Source organism: Tubulanus polymorphus, chromosome 6 (assembly GCF_964204645.1).
Source record: "Tubulanus polymorphus chromosome 6, tnTubPoly1.2, whole genome shotgun sequence".
NCBI classification, from domain to species: Eukaryota; Metazoa; Nemertea; class Palaeonemertea; order Tubulaniformes; family Tubulanidae; genus Tubulanus; species Tubulanus polymorphus.
This window is the reverse complement of record NC_134030.1, coordinates 6,134,821-6,155,247: the sequence shown is the minus strand read 5'-3', so window position 1 is coordinate 6,155,247 and position 20,427 is coordinate 6,134,821. Positions and strand designations below refer to the sequence as shown.

Genomic DNA, 20,427 nt, shown 5'->3' with positions numbered 1-20,427 from the left:
GATTCTGTGTGGTGTGGAAACTGACGACAGCAGCTTCCAAGGTTTGAATCCAGTTATTAATGCCGATTCTGAGTTGTCTCTGGGATGCTGAATCGATCAAAGTTCATGGCCAAATATCATTATGTTAGGTGGTAATGCTTTATTGGTAGTCAATAAAAGTTACAGCATTATTGAATATTGATGCCGAGTGGACTGGATTAATTTAGGTGTCCTATATTCGTATCAACCTTTTTGGACTGATTCTGAGAAGTCTTGGTAAATGATAAACAGGGATGTCCCGGGTTCAAAGCCGATTCCTGAGATTTTCTATATCGATTTTTTCACCATCTATTGGAATTTTGGTAGTTCGAACCCAGTCTACTGATGTTGATTGGCTTAGATGCTGATCAGAGGATGCATAGATGTTGGGTTGTCTCATCCTAGAAATTAGGATTCTGTTGGAATAGAGATTATGGCGGTATACCACAGGGTTAAAAAAGTTGATTACTTAGTAGTTCCGAGGCCAAAACATACAGATGTTCCACTCTTAGAGTAAAAACCTGTGATACAAACTGTAACAAAACACGCGTAAAATTTGTATTTAAATAGTAATTGTTTCTTTTTTTAATAAAAATATATACATTTACAATTCAATATATAAAACAAATGTCTCCATAATTTTAGTTTTTTGCTTTAAATGCATTAATAATAATAATATTAATAATAATTATAATAATTGTAATATCATAAGGACATTTACAAATAAATGGCTAATGAATCGTTTATTTACAGAGGCACATACATTAAATACTATGCAGACACAGAATCTCATTTAACCTTGAGTTGTATATCGTCAAAAGTACACATTTTTTAATATGATCTCTAGTCTGCACAGTACAAGAGCTTCCTAAAAACTAAACACAACAACTATCGACGAGACACGATTTTCAAATATACAATACATACACACAATGTACGTTAACCTAATACACTGTAAATACAGTGCAGAAAAAGTACTACATAAATACGCATACGATGTAACAATCTTCTAAAGCCAAAAGATTTTTCCGATAGAAAATATAAATATCTTATTATGGACATCAATTTCAAGCTATACAATGTTTTAACATTTCATTGCGATATATATCTGGGAACGCAACACGCGGAGCAAGAATCGCTGCGACTTTCTAGTTCATCGCGGGCAATGGGCCTTAACGTAACTGTCTTATCTAAAAGCTTGTTAAAACGAAGAATAATACATTTGATTTTCTACTCAAAACACACAACATTAATCGCTTAAAACAGTTGACGTATATAACGTTAAGTACACATACAATTCTATTCTACAGCTTTTTAGGAAATTCAATTTACACATCGACACAAATTGATTGTGTGCTAATTCGTTCAGTCCAAAATAACATATGGACTTATTTTTGTTTACAGTACAAACAGGTGATGAAACACAAAACTGCTACCATACTTCAAAAATTCTGAAATCATGGACATTATTTCATGAGATTCTTACTTTAAAACTGAATAACGTATTATGCCATTGAGGATAGAAATGCTCACTGCACTAGCAATAAAAACATATGTGCCATCTGGCATTTTATAATCATATTACTTAATACTTCGCCAATCCGGGCTCAGATAAACGCTTCGAATAAAAACCATTTCAGGCGCAATCATTAGAATCACTGAACTTATGATTTAATAAAATAAATCTTAACCAACGGACTTACAAATAAACTGACCAAAACGTTGCTAAAACAATAACCCTATTGACATTTGCTATGAATAAAAAGAGCTCAGCTTCTCGTTGATTAAACCAAGTTTTTTTACTTAAAACGAATCAATTGCTCGAGATATGTAAAATCATCTAAACGATATGCATATGGATAGCACCACGAGTTTCTCTCAAAAATCTTCTGCGTTTAGGAACTACGATAATAATACTCTTCACTCTGCTATGTAACCTAATGCTGTACACAGAAATCTCCCATGTACACTAACAACTGTGAGTTACTGTGAGTTAAATTGAAATAATTCATAACATTTTCACTCAGCGACAAATCTCTTAAGCAGAATTGCAGATGTACGATAGAATAAAAACATTTCTACTCTGAAAACAGTACGGCACCCATTGCGTATTTAATGATTGTAACTAGCCATCTCTTTTGTTTCTAATTTCGTGATTAATGCTCGTGCATGTTGAAGTTTAATCCGGGCATTCCGAAAGCCGGGCCCGAACCATGTCCGTGAAATTGAGCAATTCCTGCTGGGCCCATCGAACGCCCGGTCAAATCCGGGTGCCCGTGACCGAACAGGCCCATATTATGTAACATTTGCGGATGAGATCGATTGTGATATATCGCCCCCTGGTGGTGATGTTGTAAAGCGTTGTGTTCCATACCCGGCTGCGGGGGTATCATCGGGTTACCGTGGGGAAATTTAATCGGGGATATGTTCATCGAATCCGGCTGGCCGGGGTTGCTGATATCGGAGAATATATTCAGATTGAAGTTCGACAGATGAGGCGGCATCGATAGACTGTTCGAATGAGGAGGAATCGAGGGAGAATTCGGGTGATTCGGATGCATCGGATTCATACCGAATCCGGGCTGGAAATTCAAACCTAATCCGTTTTGCGGCCGAGTTTGAAATAACGAATTGAACGGCGGATTCATGTTCATCTCAGAGTTTTTATGTTGAACGGAATTCGCGTTGGAAAGCGGGCGCGGACCTCCCGGGAATAGATTCCCCGGCAGATACGTCGGGCCTTCGCCTTGTATGTTTCGCGACGGCGGGGAAGGCATTCCGCCGAGATGGAAATACGGCGTCATACTTCGGCCCGATTCGAAGATCGAATTTCCTAAATTAGTGTCCATCTCGTACGGTTTATTTGCGGCTTGTTTTTTCGATTTCGAACGCGACTTTTGACTTTTCGACGGAGCCGGTGGATTCGCCGGACTCTGTCGACTCGAACTCGTAGTGTTACCCTTCGCGCGGTTAGCCTCGCGGTTCGCTTTACTCGTAGTTCGCGGACTGGCCTGCGGTGGCGCCGGCGGATGATAGTTCGGTTGCGTCGTCGACGAAGGCCCGCCACTCCCGGGAGTATCTCGAACATTCAACTCCAACGCCGGAGGATCGAAACCTCCGGCGCCGAAGTTCAAAACTGGATTGAAATCAGGCGGAGGAGGATGGAAGTTAGGAGGGCAATTAGTCCGCATGTTATCACCGGGATGTCCCGGCCGCCGATTTGGATGATGTAAAGGCGGGCTGGTCATCTGATTGGCTGGAGACACCTGATTAGGAAACGACGGTGGATAAAACATGCTGTTTATAATCTGAGGTGACTGACTCGTCGTCGGATTAGAGCGAGTTCTAGGTGGCGCCGGCGGTTGTCCGATTTCCGTCAATCTCTTCTGCGATTGGCTCGAATCGCGAACTCGACCGGGAGATCGATTCAGATCCATCCTCGTCGGACCTTGCGATTGGCCGATGTCGGATAATCTGGCTTGCGATTGGCCAATTTCGGTAAGACGAGGACCACTATCGGACTGGCGTCTGTGACTAGAACTAATCTCAACTGGTCGACTCGCGGGTGGTCGACTCGCCGGTGGAGTCATATTCGGCGGTCGACTCGCATTCTTCGGCGGTGGCACGACCTGCTGCGGAGCGGGCGGTTGCTGCGGAGGAGGACGATTTCTATTCATTTCGGGACGAGCGTGACTCAGGTCGGTGTAATGATTTGGTAATCTATTCATATCATTAGCCAATCGGGAGCCGGACGAACTTCCCGGACCGGTCATCATCGGTTGATTTATATCGATAAACGGCGGTGGTCCGCCGGCGGCGTTCATACTAGGAGCCGACGAATTCAAATCATTACGATTATGATTCATCGCCGTGAAATCGTTAGCAGACGACTGCGGGCCTTTTCCTTGAGTAGGGGGCGCCACCGCTTCCATGAACTGATTCGGCCGCGCGTTTCTCATCGAATCCCGCGGCGACGTGCTACCGTAGTTACTATTGTTGAAATGAGGATCGTTCGATTGTTTGGTCGGTCTCGGCGGAGGCGGTCCGATCGACGAGTTACGGTTGTCTTGTTGTTGTTGTTGTTGCTGCTGCTGCGGAGGAAACGGAGGCATATTAAGCGCCGGTGGCTCCCCCTGTTGAGAGATCGATGGGTGAAGCGGATAGAACGGAAACTGCGGCGGAAGAGAATTCGGATTCGACGTCGACGTACCGGATAAACTGAACGAGAACGCCGGTAACGTCGAGGCCATACTGAACGGTCCCGTACACGAACTATCCGACGCGATATTCGGCATAAACGATTGCATGTTGAAATTATTCTCGTTACCACCGCGTTGCATTCCGCACGCCGTATTGTTTTGCATATTACTATTCGCGCTCGCGGTCGGCGGCGGCGCCTGCGGTTGGTTGAACATTCCGCCACCAGGCGGCATGCTATCCGGGTGACGATTAGACATTAATAGATTCTCCGTGGAATAATAATTCGATTGCGAAGCCGCCGCCGATGGCAACCCTCCCGATTGTTGTTGCTGTTTGCGCGAATGTTTACTATTATTAGCACTAGTATTGTTGTTATGGTTACCGGTGATATTACCGGCGGACGAGCGAACCGGCGATTTCGACGGCGATGCCTTAGTAACGGAAGGCGGTAGAGACGGCGCCGCCGATTGTTGCTGAGGCGGAACGTCAGCCGTGTCCATGTACGGTTCTTGAGCTTTCATCGGTTCTTTACGATGCGACGGCGCGCTAGCCGGACTGAATAGACTCTCGGCCGAATGACTGAGAAACGGAGCCGTCAGACCGGAATGAGTTGCCAGCTGCGCGGATTGATGTTTTAACGCGGTCGTATTCGACGTACCGTGCGACGGTACGCTGTGCTGCGACGATAACGCGCTATCGATACTCGACGGTCCCATGTTCTGACTGCCGTACGACTCGTGACGATGTCGATCTCCTCCCGATTGCGACATCGGCGACTGCGAATCGGGCTGCAACGACGACGGGTTCATACTCGTGTAACTAGACGAAGCCGGCGACGATTTCATCACGAGATTCTGACCGGGAGGCGACATTATACTCGTCGGTGGCGACAACATCGTGTTATTGGCCGCGTGAACTGGAGAATGTTTAACGATTTTATTATCGTGCCTCTGGTTCGGTAAGTGATGCGTCGTAGGCGGCGACGGTAAACCGGACGGTGAATCGATCGCCATGGAATGTGACTGCAGCTGCGGCGGAGAATTCAATCGCGGCGGCGGAGACCGACAGACGGGCGGCATCGGCGTATCCATCGGAATCCGCATTGGCGAATCGGGTCTCATATGAATCGGCGATTCCGCCCGGTGATGATGATCGTGTTGTTTATCGTCGGGTGGCATACGCAGATCTTCCGTCGATTTTCGCAATTGTTCCATCGCCTCCAGCGTCGAGCTCGCCTCCGCGGCAATACTCGACAAAATATTCAAATTCGTCTCGTTCAACGACGTTTCTAAATTATCGACCGACGCCGTCGTTTTATCGATGTCCGTCGACGACGCGCGAGTTTCTCGTAACGACGGCGCCGTCAGCGGCGGCGGACTCGGATTTATCATATCCGAAATCGAATCGAAGAAACTATCGACGTTGTTCGAGTTTTCTTTCTCGGCAGAATCGTCCTCGTCGATTGTCTGCTGGTCGATTTGCGGCGATTCGTTCGACGTTTCGGTCGTCGAGGTTTTTGGAATTTGCGGCGACGCGTTCACCGTCGACCCCGGAGCGACGACGTGACCCGGACTCGCGTATTGTTCGTTAATCTCTAACGACGGAGGATCTAAATCGATTTGTAATCCGGTATCGTTCGGTAGAATATCATCTTGAACGTCGACGTCGAATTCACCCGCCCCAGATGACGACGACGATTTGTTATTATGCTTGCGCTTTTTACTAACCGGTTGACCGTCGCGATTCGATGATTTATTCTTACGACCGCGTGACTTATTCGGCGTCGTGTCCGCGACGACCGCTGGCGGTTTCGGAGGCGACGGCTCCTCCGGTTGTAACGTCAGTCCGAGATTTTCGACCTGGTCTAAAACGTCGCACAATTCGCTTTCCGTAAACGTGATCGTATCCGGTAAACCATCGGACACTAACCGTTGACCGGGATCTTCATTCGCGGCGATTTTCGTTTCATTTTTGTTCTCTTTAGCGCTGTCCGATTCCGTCTCCATCGCAACTGGAGCGTCCGCATCCACCTTAACCATCGGCGTGACTACGGTAGCCGCATTTGCAGCAGCAGCAGCGGCTGCCGCGAGTTTTTCTTCGGCTCTTTTCTTTTTAGCCAAACGACGAGCTTCTTTACGCTCCTGCTTCGTCATTTGTTTATTCGTAATGTTCGTTACTTCTGGTACTAATATGGGCATAGATGGTGCCGGTTGCTGCTGCTGCTGCTGTTTTGAAGGTGAAATAATTTTCTCATGTTTCTCGTCACTCACTCCTAATTTACTGCAATCAGTCGCAGGTAGCGGTGCTGGCGTCGTATAAACCGGCTCCGATATCAAACACGGCATCGTTTCGACTGATTTTTCCACTTCGACCGCCGTCGCTGCCGGTATCTCGACTGAATCGCATTTCAACTTCTCTTTCGACGCTTTCGATTTCTTCTTACGCGAACGCGATTTATCGGCCGGTTTTTTACTGGTCGCGACGACAGGTGGTTCGACCGGTTCAGCTATCGGAGCGGCGACCGACTCGTCGGTTTGTGGCTCCGTTACGGCAGCCGTACTCGCCGTATCGATGTATAAACTGTTGTCGTCGTTATCGTAAATCGTCGGTGAAATATCCGACATGCTCGACGCGAATATCGATTCGGCCGCTTTCGCAAGAATATCCTCGGTAACCGTGGTGACGGGAGTATTATCGGAATTGGCGTCGGTCTCCAGCGTTTCGTCCGTCGCTACACTCCCCGAACCGCTTTCGTTCGACTTTTTATCGTTCGATTTATCCGTCTGTTTAGTCGCCGCGGTAACACCGTCCGTCGTCTGTCGTGATTTGTTCGTCCGTTTTTCTGAGGTCTGTTGCTGAGATTGTTGTTGTTGTAGCTGCTGCTGCTGCTGCTGCATCGGCATCGGCCACACTGTAATCGGAGGGATATACGCTCCGTTTCCGAGATTAGGAGGTTTAGGCATTAATACGCGTTGGCCTTTTTTATTTTTACCGCCGACTCCGGTGGAGAGTCCGGAAACCGGTACGTTCCCGGTAACCGTCGTAGCCGGTTGCGGAATCATTCCCGGTTTTCCCTGCTGCTGCAACGCGGCCAGATTGTTCGGATCGATGATTAAGTTCTGCGGGTTGACACCAGGTGGCAACGTGATGAGGAATGTTCCGTTAGAAGAGACGACACGGAGAGTGGTAGGTCCGCTAGAAGTTGATACAGGAGGAGTTCCCGACGTTACGGACGTAGAAGCTGTAGCAGCGTTCACTAAGTTCCCACTCATCGCGACCGTCGAAACGGGCGTCGATTTTCGATTCGGATCGGTTCCCGTACTGACACTAGACGGCACCACCGATTGACCGATTGGCATCGCGAGATTATTCTGACCGGCGAACGCGTTCATCCCGATCGGATTCAGCTGATTTTGATTCATCAATAACTGCGGCTGACCGACGAGAACCTGCGGCTGTCCGGTCGCCGGATTCATCACCATCGGTTGTCCGATCGGTGGCAGCATCTGCGAAGGCGTCGTCGGTAGCCGATTGGAATTCGTCGTCGCCGTGTTTGTGGCGTTGGATTGCGACGGCGCGGCTGTCGATATCGGCGCCATCTGGTGGCTCGACACGACCTGCATCGACGAGTTACACGACGACGAAGCGACCGTCGACGTCGTCACCGTCGTTACGCTCGTCGTCATTAGCAATCCGCCGGCCATACTCGACGCAGACGGCAGTAAATTCATCCCGGGCATCATACCGGCGCCACCTGGTGGCATTTGCATCAACGCGCCGGAATTGCCGGGCACGATGATTCCGTTGTTCGCCGATTGCGAATGCGGAAACAGTAAGTTCGGTTGCGTAACGACCGGTACGACCTGTCCGTTCGGTAAGATCAACGCCTGCGGCAGACTACCGGGCGGCTGAACCAAGCCCGGTATTTGATTGGTCGGTTGTATTCCGAGGTGCGAGCCGAGGATCGTCGGCGGTAACGATTGTTGTTGCGCGTTGTTCACGATGCCGAACTGTCCGTTGCTGAGCGGGACGATCTGTTGACCGGCGGCGTTTAACATCGACTGACCGAGCGGAGGACGAGGTATTAAACCACCGGGAAACATCATCCCAGCCTGCTGCTGCTGCTGCTGGGATGCTACCAGCTGATCGGTCACGTTACTGTCTTTTTCATCTTTGCCGCCCGTTTTACTAACATCAGTAGCAGCGGTGTCTGGCGGCACCATCTGTTGTTGTTGCTGTTGTTGTTGTAGAGGCATGACCGGATCTTTGATCAATAATAACTGTCCGTTCTGCATAACCAACGTACCTTGTAAACTCGATGCGGCCGAGTTCTGCTGAGTATTTTGTTGCATCAACGGAATTGGAATGTTTGAATTAATGCCAGGCGCCGATTGCTGCTGCTGCTGCTGCTGCTGGGGGAATCCGAGATTACCGACGACCGAAGTCAGTTCTCCCGACTTAGGATCGGTCGACATGATCGGCATGCCGACCGATTGAGTAACCTGCGTACCGGTTATCGACACCGGAGCTCCTTGCTGCGACATCGACGCCGCCGCCGCACCCGGCATCATCGTCACGTCGGAATTACTCGAACTACCGGCGAGAATCTGCGAACTGGTCGCCAACGAGGCTAACGTCTGTAACGCTGTGTCATTATTATCGCACGCAGTCGCATCCATCATTTCTTCGTTGATTTCGCCGGTGCTGCTCGCGTAGTTTTTCGAGGTCGAATCCGTTTCGACGTTCGAGAATAAACTCTGAGCGGCAGCGGTCGGCGAAACCATCAACATTCCATTCGAGTCGACGAACGATAGTTTCGACGCGCTGTCCGACGGCGATACGAGCGCTGGATTACCGGACAGTTCGAATCCGGCGTGCGACGTCACGACTGAGATCTGATCGGCTAACGAACGCGCCGTCGCCAATGATACGAAATCGCTGTTTTGCTGCGATTCGTTTATGTGAGTTTTCAGGGTTTTCCCGCCCGATCGATTACGTTTCGGTTTATTATTGATTTTCACGTCGTCGTTGTTCGTCGTATTCGCTTCGTCGTCCGTTTGTTTGTGAGCAGACGCCATTTTCATCAGTCGTTCCGCGTTCATTGAACATTGTCGATTTTTCTGCCACATCAGGTTGGAAGAATTGAGTCCAACCATTCCTGAAACATGACGAATAGCGAAGCGAAAATATAGTGAAGCGAAACATCTTATTTGTTGCCTTTATATTTAAATGGATCTAACCACTTGATATCTCTAATTGCAGCAGTTATCCCAAAATAAGAGTAATTATGAAAATGAACTAGAAATTACTCTGATTTTGAGAACTGTTAAAATATTTTCGGGAGTAGTTGAGCTCATTGCTAACTACCCTCCACTCAAAAAGTAGTCGTAGTCGGGTCTGTTTTAATCTATCGTACCTGCTTGCTCCAGAATTTTGTCCAAATGATCCCTTTCATTCGTAACTTTCTCCAAATCTCTCCGCAACTGAGCGATTTCTTGAGCTAGAAACAAATAACGCGAGGTTATGAACAAACTATAAGACCTATAGAGATCAAATTCATCAATCATTCAGTTCGATTACATACCTTGGATTTCATCTCCATTATTTCTCATTAACTGCTCATTCTGACCTTTCAATTCTTTCACGTAATTGACGGTTCTTTCCAACACTTCATTTGTGTTCTATGAAAATTAAGATCATCAATTTCAATACAACTCATTACTGTTACATCTTAATCCAAATTACATCTTTGATATTGAAGTCTATAGCGTAAACACTAATAACTTTGGAAATAACAATTCATTGGCCAAAAAATTTGACTGGAATTGGAAGATTTTTAATCAATTTCATGATAGATACAATGAACTCTGGATTACATAAAAAACAAAGACATATTTTGGTCGCCTAAAATCTGCATGAATTGGTCCTTTAAAACATGTGAATACTCAATGAATACAAAATACCTGCGTCTTTTTCCCCGTTAATATTGGTGGCAATAAATCGATCAACTGATTCACGAAACCTCGGATTTTATCTTTTCGATGTTTTTCGAGTTTATTTCTTGCATGACGTTTTCGATCGTCTTCCGACATTAAAGTCACCGGTCTAAAAAAACAGAACATCAATTCTACAGTTCACCATCCCGAACAACAGTTCTACAACACATCGTCAGTCGAAAAATTAGTAGGCCAAATATATTTTCAATAAGGTGCATTAGTAATCTGGAATAATGATGCTCTTCTCAGTAGAAGGTTTCTGCCATCAAAGAGACAGACGAAATTGGCAGAAACTTCTTAAAGTGACAATCAAAAAGCAAAAGTTGATAATTAACTCCTCTTACAGTGAGAATTACTTACTCTGGAGACTGATCATCTTCCCAGGCGTAGGGATCTTTACCCAATTTAGACTCGCCATTCTGTAGTTTCTTTCCTGAATTGATACAGTGAATATAACAGAATTTTCATTCAAATTGTCTACTATGCAGTAATAATGATACTGCAATTCGACCATACACAATTCTTTAAGGGGTTCATCCACCACAGTGGATGCAGACAATTGCACAAATAGCACATGCGATTTTGTGAACAAGGGCCGGCACTTCTTGGTGAAGTGCGGGGCCGAAACTAGACAAAATCAACTGACATATTATTTTTATACACACAGACTTCATACAAACAAGTCACTCCCACATATATGAAAATATCAATAATTTCTGATCATATATGTTACATAGCTCATTCCTAGAATTCGTCTGTTGCCTACATCAAAATTCAAACCCAAAAAGCTGCCATACACCTTAAGTCAATCAAACACAAAACACAAGCAGGCCGATCCCTGTGTAGTTAGTTAGTAAGTACTTCATCACATCAATATAAGCCACACAGTAAGACGTCGAATAATCGGCGTGAAGACTATTGCCGTAAGAAATATACGTAGCTTCGTTGCTACTAGCATTTCCTTTTGATAAAGTGACCTCAAAAATATGGAGTAAACAACACAAAAAAAAAGTTGAAAAAATGGAGATGAATTGAATTTCCATTCAAGTAGTTTTTACGGTTTTCTGAAGCCGTACCGTCTTTATGGACGTCGTTATTGTTTTCCTTTTTCTTTCTACTCGCGGAAGATTTGCTTCCGTCTTTGATTTTGTGATCCATAGCTCTAAATCAGCGTAAACAAACATAAAGAAGACCTGTCCCAGTGTTTCTTCGCCGCCATTTTGGCAGTAAATGAATTTTTGGCCTCGTTATCATTTCTCGGAAAATCCCTTCCTTAGAAGGGAATTCCTTGAAGTGTCCACGGTCGCTAGACGTCAGCACCGTACGTACGAACACTATATTTTCTTCTAACCAATTATCGTGACATGATTTGTAACATTAAACACACATAAAACACTTTTGAGATGATAAATATATCAACGAATTGTTATAATTGACTCTACTCTAAAGTGACAAGATAAAGCCCAACGTTATCGCCGGTCTTTCTGGGTTGAATTGAACAATATAGTATTTTGTTTCTACTGATTATTCCAGCGCGGTTTCATAGTGTAGTGGTTATCACGTCTGCTTTACACGCAGAAGGTCGCGGGTTCGAGCCCCGCTGAAACCTCACTTTTTTGCATTATATCCATTATATCCATCTCAACTGGATCGGTTTCGTCCTTATTTAAATCAACTGGATCGGTTATACCAAAAACTCAATGAAATTTTGGTTATACCTATTTTTATTTCACCCCGTCGCTCTACGATCTTGTGTTGTTATCCCAGACGCTGCCAAGGTTCTTGGTGGGATTTTTATAAATATTTATTTTCATTATAGTTCCGATGAATGTCCTCATGAAATTTGATTGTGGGCCTTTTTCATATTTGTATCAGTTGCTAACTAAAGGCTAAAATATCGAAAAGATTCTACCCGGTTTGAATAGTCTAAAAAATTTATTGTTCACATTTTGTTATCAGTGTCAAGTGTAACCCTCTCAGTCCAATTTTGTGTTGAGAGGACTTGAGCGCACTGCGAAGACATGGAATAAACGCGACAGCAACTTGCATTGTCACTGAAAGAAGGTCACGTCTAAAGAAAGGTCCACACAGTCGAGTCGTACTGCTCTGTACCAACGGGACCAGTCTATTCCTCAGAGAGTAATACGTCATTCCAACCACAATCATTCTCCATCAAAATAAGAATTTAAAAGAATTCAAAATGTTGTATATAGCCTTTGTCTTTGTTGTTTAGGGCACTAGAGTCTGAATTCAAGGCACAATTACTTTTTCTACTTGTTTCATTAAAGGGCGCGTAACTTGTAACCCCTCTAGAATAATGGCTCAAACTAATGACCCGATTAAGACGCTGGGGGAAATCCTAGTGTAGCTAAAACATGGCTAGGAGATGGACGTATACGTACCTTCGCAATCATATTTCAATAGTGTTGTTAGTTTTATCGTGCATTGTCACTGATTATCAGGGTTTTGCACAACGCAGGAATTCACGTGAGAAAAAATCGCTGGATCCAGAAACGTAAGTGAAATCAGAAACTGGGGGTGTGCGTGATTTGCGCGCATTTAATTTTGAATGGATTGATATTTTCGCGCTTCCACTGCGTTCTTGTCTAATAAACCGAATACAATGAGAAAAAAAATCAATGTTTTGTAGCGCTTTCATTTATTCTGTTTCTTTTCAGTAGTTTGAGAAATAAAAAACAACCTGTTATGTCTTCAAATTCCAAATAACAAAAATTAATTCTTTTACTGTGCGTGTTACTGTAACTTGATATAATTCTTTAATTTAATTTAATTAGTGAATTTTGTAGTGTCAAATATTTTAGTTAAACCATGTATTCAGTTCTTAATGTACTTCTTGTTTTTATTGACATCCAGACCAAGGATAGTTACTAGCAATGGAAATGTGATATTCCAAACTGTTCCTAATCGCAACATTGTGTTCAAAACAGCACCAGGAGGTTTAGTTAAAATCGATGATACCAGTCTAAACGATGTCATCTCAGTTGTAAGTATAATCAATTGTAGTTATAAAGAACAAATCATTACAAATAATTTTTGATGCATCGTCTTCTTTCTAGCCTAGGGGATTAGTACCCGCATTCAAATTATATTAATTTCAGTTAATTATTACATCAGATTAGACTAAATATAAAAAAATCAACAATTTTTCATGAATTTTTGCCCTGTGCAAAAAATAAAGGTTAGTCTAAATTTGCTATTTCGGATTTTCTTTATTATTACTTCGAAACCAAGTGTAAGTCCTATTGTATTCATGCTAAATTTTTTACTTGAACCCCTGCTTAAATTCTACAATTGACCATGATCTTAGCGTGATTCATGAAAGATTTTCTTCATCTTTAAAATCGTTTTGCTTCCAGACAACTAATATATACAGATGTCTGGATAAGTTTAAAAATTGATGCCGGTTGGTACATTCATATCAGATGTTTATCAATATCAGTAGTCGTAAGTTCTGGGCTAATTATTGAACTGTTAGTGTATAAAGAATGTTCGGTTATCTTTGAATAAAGTAGTGAATGTATGTTGATTCCATACTGGTGAGTGTCTATTGTATGGAAAACAATAATCTGATAGTAGTATTATACACCACTATAAGGCATGCTGTATATATGCAGTAGAAAATCACTCGGGTCACTTGCAGCAATTCAGATTTCAATCTTTATCGCAATTAACATCTGTTCTGGTTCTCTAATAAGCAGGACGCTCCTTCTCCTTTTCCGTGTTTGTGATAGCATAGATGTACATGTTTTTACCGATTTAGAATGCGCGAGCTTGCAGGCATACCGGTATTTTCCTTGGCTGCCGTCGTCACAAAGTTATGTTAACTTTTTTTCAAATACAGTAACTATTGAATTTTCCTGTATATATGTGGTGTAGAAAGACAAAGCTCAGTAAGAAATTGTTTCACAAAGGACATATCATATTAAGAAATATAATTCTATATGCGGTAATTTTGAATGTGCGGTTATGTAAGAGGGTTTTGTAATATGAGTGCCATGTAAATACTTAGTTTTCTGTAGAAAATTACAAAGCCCCTTGTTGTATAAAGAGGTCTGGTTGTTTCTGCGAGATTAGATTTCTCGCTGAAGTGGTGCGATTTAGGGAATGGCAGTATCAGTTACAAGTCCGATTATAAACTGATTATAAACTGGCCAAACAACTAATTAGTCTAAACTGAAACTGCTTACAGATTTTGATTAGCGAAATCAACAGACTCTCTAACTCTCTTATAATCAGGTTTTATTTCAGTGTGAGTTTGGAGTGTCGTACCCAGTTGTTATCGATTTTAATCAAGATTTATATAAAATGTTAAGTATTCAAATGATATGTGTGGGAAAAACATAAACATAAATCCCATTCTTTGTAATATACATTTAGTATTGAAAGTAACCTTGGGGTTTTGCATGCGAAATTCCCTTTGACAAACTAACTGCAGAGGACTTCGCGTGGAATGCAGACTATATAAGAAAGTACCGTTAAAGCTGTCATAGTTCTCTTCAGTTTTCTGTTGTATATAGTACTTGAATACACAGTTATTTAATGGTCAATTGTTATTGCGGCAGTATAGAGAGCTACTTTAATGTAGCGGATGATAACAATTTCGTAGAATTCAAGATGGTTTTAATGGGCTCAGAGCTAGCGGGATATGACAAAGTACTATATGAGTTATTGCCAAGTAAACATCGCAATAAAATTATGTCGTCTTAATAATACTAATATGACGTAGTGATGAAACACTTTCGGTTCCTTAATTTTTTGATTCTGCCAACGTTCTACTTCTAAGATGCCAGTGACTTTCTTCTAAATATCTGTGCTATAACGCTGAACGTGTTGTACAGAGAATTCCACACTAATTATAATGAGGAAGATGAAGTCCGAAAAGTTTCGACTGTATTCAATTCATTCCCGAAGATGAATGTTATCAAATGTATTTTTCTGACTAGTAGCAAATGTATTTTTGCTATTAGGTTATAGTCGAATCTATAAATCATGAGCTCAAAGGAAACTTATTGGACTTCATCTTTCTCATTACATTTGTGCTGGATTCTCTATTTATCTCTATATATATATTTTCACATGGACATGTGTCACCAATGGTTAAGCGTACCTAACTGAGCATAATATTGAAGAATTAAAGTTGACATTGATCATCTATTTCAGGTACAAGGCTTCAATAAAACACTTTCGGAAACTAAAACTGCTGTAAGTCGACTCATTTTGTGATCAAGTTAATTTCCAATCAAGCGCAATCACCGGCGAAATCATGTACTCTAATGACTACATGTTTGTCTTGTTAAAAATGTACTTGCAGCAATCATCATTTGAAAGTCGTCTCACGCAGCTGGAACAACAGGCACGAATAACTCCACCACCTAATGACGAGATCGTTAGTCAATTAGCACATCTCAAATCGCAAATCAAAACTCTTCAAGACCAGGTAAACATTTTCAGCAAATACACATTATATACTGATACTGTTAATTGCAAGGGCGGGGGCCGAGTGGACTGTTCCCAATCCCTTCAAATTAAAAAAATGTGCGCTCTCCAAAAAGTCTGGAAACTTTTTTTGCAAAGAAAATTTTGAAAGGACAAAGAATAAATCCAAATGGGTTGTAATGAGGGCCAGAAAAGCCCCTTTAGTCTTAAACTCTCCATGGGAGGGCTACTAGAAGCCACGCCAATTTTTGCTCGCTAGGTCAAGTTCAAGTTCATATTTAATTCTTTGATGCAACCCTCACATTGCCAAATCTGCCCTTTTCGAAATAAGTACCCATTCAAATTTTCAGGTCTACCTTCTTCGAAAAATACCAACTCCGCTTTTGAAATGAATCGATAAATGATCTGTTTTCAGTAGCGTACGCAATTTTACGCGATAATTGCTCCCGTAGTAAAGGCCAATCAAATATAATTCATTAAAGCTTCTTGTTGAACTTGTTCTGTCTAGTTGACTGCAATAGAAAATACTGATAATCTCAGTGACAAGGTATCATCATCCTATTATACATAATAAGTTAAACTTCTTGCTGAATTATTTAATGACAATAATTTCATCATATATCAATCTTGACCTAACAACATTTACATACAATATATACATATATATGTATGTGTGTATATCTTCATGCTCATATAGGATTTCAATATAACGCAGTAAGTTATTATTTCTTATGCGGCATCGATAGTTGACTTTTAGTTTATCCGGAAACTTGTTGCTCTGAATATTCAAAGTTGCAGATAATAGATTGATTGATAGATTGCCCCCTGTCTGTGAAAGCGTCAAAGCTTTGATACATAGGGGGCAGTGTTCTCTGCAAGTGGTTTTTATATCCACCCCTGTTGGAAATCAATTACCTCTACTCAGCCATCCCTGTTAATGAATTGTTGTCTCTGTTCTATCAATATTGACTGTTGCTTTTTCCCAGTAGCAAGTTAATGTAATGGCTGCAGATCGTTCTGAAAATAAGCTTTATTTCCAATGTTTTGATCAAATCCGGCTTCGACAATGTTTTTCTAATATGGAATGAATGGAGCTCCTCTAAAAAACCAGCATATGACGAACACCTACTGGATGGTTAAAGAGGAAAATACCTCAACCATCCATTAAAAATGAGCAACTAGTTTGATGAATTCATGTAATCATTGTCTGTGTCGCATTCAATTCTTTGCTTTAGGTTTCTGTGGTTTTCTTTCACTTTTCTAGGCATGTAGCATTATTATTATTTTTTGTTCTAATCAGTGTGAAATATTTTTGCCGTATACTGCTTCCAGGTGTCCTCAACTTCTGCACCCGCTACTGGTGGTGGTGGTAAAATAAGAGTGCTGAAATCTAGGGTATATCATCATAGTTCTCAAATATAATCTACCGCATGAGTTTTAATACATATGTTTATAATATATCGACAATATGCATGACCATCTAAAGCATTTATCTAGTGTTTGAAAAGTAAAACAATCAAGGAATTTCAGAGGTAAGTCTATAATCGATGTAGTAAATCATGATGAATCAAATATTGAAATAATCTACACTTTTACTACTTTTACTTACCCAATTTCTTTTTGACATTCACGCAAATTTGATTGCACAATTGCAATACACCTAAATACATTGTATTCGACAATTATGGCGATAATAACACTTCATCTATTATTTGCACTATGTACTATGTTATTCTAAGACTCTTCTTAATACAAGGTTATCGATATATGATTGGCTTAAATGTATATGACATGTTTCAATTTTTGGGTTCATGGTGAAAAATGCTCTATCCGTTGGTGATTTTTTCTGGATCTGTATTGGTCACTGCCATTCATTTTTTCGAATTTTAGATAAATGCGTTGGAGACTAAGGTGACTCGATTATGGACATTGTTGAATCAGAATGAATGCAATAGTTCGCCGTGTCAACACGGAGGTTCGTGTATCGATTCTTACAACGGTTATGTCTGCCAATGTCTGCCGAACTGGGAGGTAAATAAAACTCCACTCTCTTGATTTTCCATCTATTTTACTCAAAAAATAAACATGTACAGTAGAACTCGCTGTAAGTCGGAAAATTGGCTAGGAAGGAATCTCGACCGTAAGTTTCTATTCATTTTCCTGATTTTGGATTGACAAATATTTCATCCCAAAATGCCTAAAATGAAGTGGATTCCATTCTCTAAGTCGGGCGAATTGTTATCATTTCCAAAGAAAAGAGAAAAATTACTCGGACATAGATAAACAGTTCAAAATTTGTCAAATGATCGACAGTTGCCTGTCGACAGTAAATTAGTTTTCTCCCTTGAAGGCAATCCGATATGATTAACTAAGACATCCTTTATGCAAGGTTCAATATTAATTCTTATTTCCTTCGTTGAATTTGTTTCAGTAAGTAACTTTTTTTGCCGGTCTCAATTTACACAATGTTTACCATAATTTGTCCTTTTATTCAGGGAAAGAATTGTGAACAAGATGTCAACGAATGCGGTCGATTCGCAAACACCGATCTCGGCTGTCAGAATGGCGCCACCTGTAGGAATTTACCAGGATCGTATCGATGCGATTGCACGTCTAATTGGTTCGGCGTTCACTGTACGTCCGCCCATGATGACTGTACATCATCATCGAACGCAGAAATGTGCGGTCACGGAACTTGCATCAACCTAAAACGAATTGTCAAAGGACAGGTAAAAAATAGCTAGTGCAGAACCCCTGATCTAAACTACCGTAAAAAGGATGTACAAACTCTTAATGAATTTTTGGCGTTGCTTTCAGGCAAAATATAAATGTTTATGCGAAGTTGGATGGACGACCAGGAGTGGAAGCCCTGCTTGTACTGAAGATGTTGACGAATGTTCCTCTAATCATCCGCCTTGTTCGCAGAATCCACGAGTTCAATGCATTAACTTACCTGGATCGTATCACTGTGCAGCTTGCCCTCCAGGTTCGCACTCCGAACATTTGCACTTTAAACAATCGTGAGAATGTGTTTTATTTATTATCTGCTATGTTCTACGTTAAAACAGGTTACACTGGTAACGGAGTACATTGTTACGATATCAACGAATGCGAAAACATGAACGGAGGTTGCTCGCTAGCGCCCCGAGTGGAGTGTATTAACACTATAGGATCTTTCAGATGTGGAGATTGTCCACCTGGTATGTGTGATGCTCTATCTTCAGTTTCAATCCCTCAGTTTGATAGAGTATGAGCTTATGTTGAATAGTTGTGATGACAAATTGCAGGTTTCAGCGGTAATGGAAAGAGTTGTATCTGGCAAGGAGTTTGTCGCACGAACAATGGAGGTTGTCATCCCAGAGCGACCTGCAGAGAAGCTCCAGGTACAGTAAAAGTGTTATTATCCGGAAGATAAGACTCCAGGGTTGAGAATAATTGATGGAGGTTTCTAAGTCAAAGTTAACGATTTATCTAAGTCATCATGAACAGTAAATATGGACCTGAGCAAATGCCGTCATTGTTTATTCGATTTTGCAGGAATTTCTGGACGATCATGTCAGTGTCCTACAGGTTATGTGGGGAATGGCGAAGGCCAGCTCGGTTGTTTACCTCACGATGGTGGATCTACTGGCGGTAGTGTGACCCAGGCTCCGAGCAATCAGTGTAACATAAGTCCTTGTCTTAACCAAGGATCTTGTATCGTAAGTGCAGCTATTTGTGAATTAAAAACGTAAACAAAGGTATAGAGACATTCGTTCACGCCAAATGAGACAAGATGTCCAATCCCATGGTGGTGTAGTGTAGTCAAAGTAAAAATAATCGAGATCTTCCTGTAAACAATGTGTTGATATTCATTTCTTAACAGCACAACGGAGCTAGTTACTATTGTCGATGTAAACCTCATTTCACCGGAGACCGCTGTGAAACGCGTGTTTTGTTGTGTGACAGCCACCCGTGTCAGAACGGTGGAACATGTCTGTCGTTAGATTCATCTTCGTTCCTATGCACGTGCCGTGACAACTACATCGGACGCTTCTGCGAAGAAGAACAACAATGTAAGTATGGTATATTGCATGAAATTATTTTTTGGAATGACTCGATAATCTTCCGTGTAACATTTTTAATATGAATTGATGAATTTGCTTCATTTAAAAAGGCGAGCCTACTACTTAAGTAAGCTTCACACTTTCATTGTACTAGTAGTGCCGAAAGGGCAAATGGGAAAAGTGAATTGAATTTATAGTATAACTTGTAGCCATGTCTATATATGTTTATGTAAGTGATATTATTGTCTATCCTACACATATTTATGTATTTACGGATGTATTGTAATATTTTTCTATGCTCTAAGCAAATGTCTTTTTGCTGAGCGAAATAAACTAAACTAAGCTGAAATTGCCGGTCATTAGCAATAATCTTAATGGTTATAAACGCGAGCATGATGTGAGTGAATATCATATATTTGTAGCGTGTGGTGGTACTTTGACTGGTAATAGTGGAACTGTGCGATTCCCATTAAATGGTTTATATCCACCTGATAAATATTGTGTATGGACAATATCTACTACTATCGGCAAGGTATGTGTCGTGCGGGGTGTTCGTTTGCCGTTGCTTGCTGCAGAGCGAGGGGAACTAGCTCCTTTAAAGAAATAGACAAATTCAAATAACATACAGTTGTCAGATCAGTATTTATTCGTCCGTGCATCAGAGTAGAATTAAAACAGTTTACAGATAATATAAGCTAATTGTTTAGTTA

At 41.9% G+C, this 20,427-nt stretch overlaps 2 protein-coding genes and 1 non-coding gene across 3 annotated transcripts in view; 2 read left to right on the top strand and 1 right to left on the bottom strand.

Annotated features, from left to right (window-relative positions):
- Positions 1-727: 727 nt before the first annotated feature.
- Positions 728-11,429, bottom strand: LOC141907271 (uncharacterized). Its single transcript, XM_074796871.1, has 6 exons — positions 11,291-11,429; positions 10,575-10,647; positions 10,182-10,323; positions 9,803-9,899; positions 9,635-9,718; positions 728-9,376 (listed from the first exon to the last, which is right to left on the bottom strand). The coding sequence occupies exons 1-6, from the start codon at positions 11,370-11,372 to the stop codon at positions 2,175-2,177; spliced, it is 7,680 nt and encodes a 2,559-aa protein (XP_074652972.1). The 5' UTR covers positions 11,373-11,429; the 3' UTR covers positions 728-2,174.
- A 321-nt stretch (positions 11,430-11,750) lies between these two features.
- Positions 11,751-11,823, top strand: Trnav-uac (transfer RNA valine (anticodon UAC)). The gene has a single exon. It is a non-coding gene; the product is annotated as a tRNA-Val (tRNA).
- Positions 11,824-12,589: 766 nt separating this feature from the next.
- LOC141907270 (cubilin-like) overlaps positions 12,590-20,427 on the top strand; it is a 32,611-nt gene continuing 24,773 nt past the window's right edge. Inside the window, exons 1-13 of the mRNA XM_074796870.1 lie at positions 12,590-12,729; positions 13,089-13,218; positions 15,396-15,437; positions 15,547-15,672; positions 16,180-16,218; positions 17,562-17,702; positions 18,167-18,400; positions 18,489-18,657; positions 18,740-18,871; positions 18,959-19,054; positions 19,209-19,372; positions 19,537-19,726; positions 20,140-20,249. Coding sequence (XP_074652971.1) covers positions 12,590-12,729; positions 13,089-13,218; positions 15,396-15,437; positions 15,547-15,672; positions 16,180-16,218; positions 17,562-17,702; positions 18,167-18,400; positions 18,489-18,657; positions 18,740-18,871; positions 18,959-19,054; positions 19,209-19,372; positions 19,537-19,726; positions 20,140-20,249 — 1,713 coding nt within the window. The remainder of the gene's footprint in view (positions 12,730-13,088; positions 13,219-15,395; positions 15,438-15,546; positions 15,673-16,179; positions 16,219-17,561; positions 17,703-18,166; positions 18,401-18,488; positions 18,658-18,739; positions 18,872-18,958; positions 19,055-19,208; positions 19,373-19,536; positions 19,727-20,139; positions 20,250-20,427) is intronic.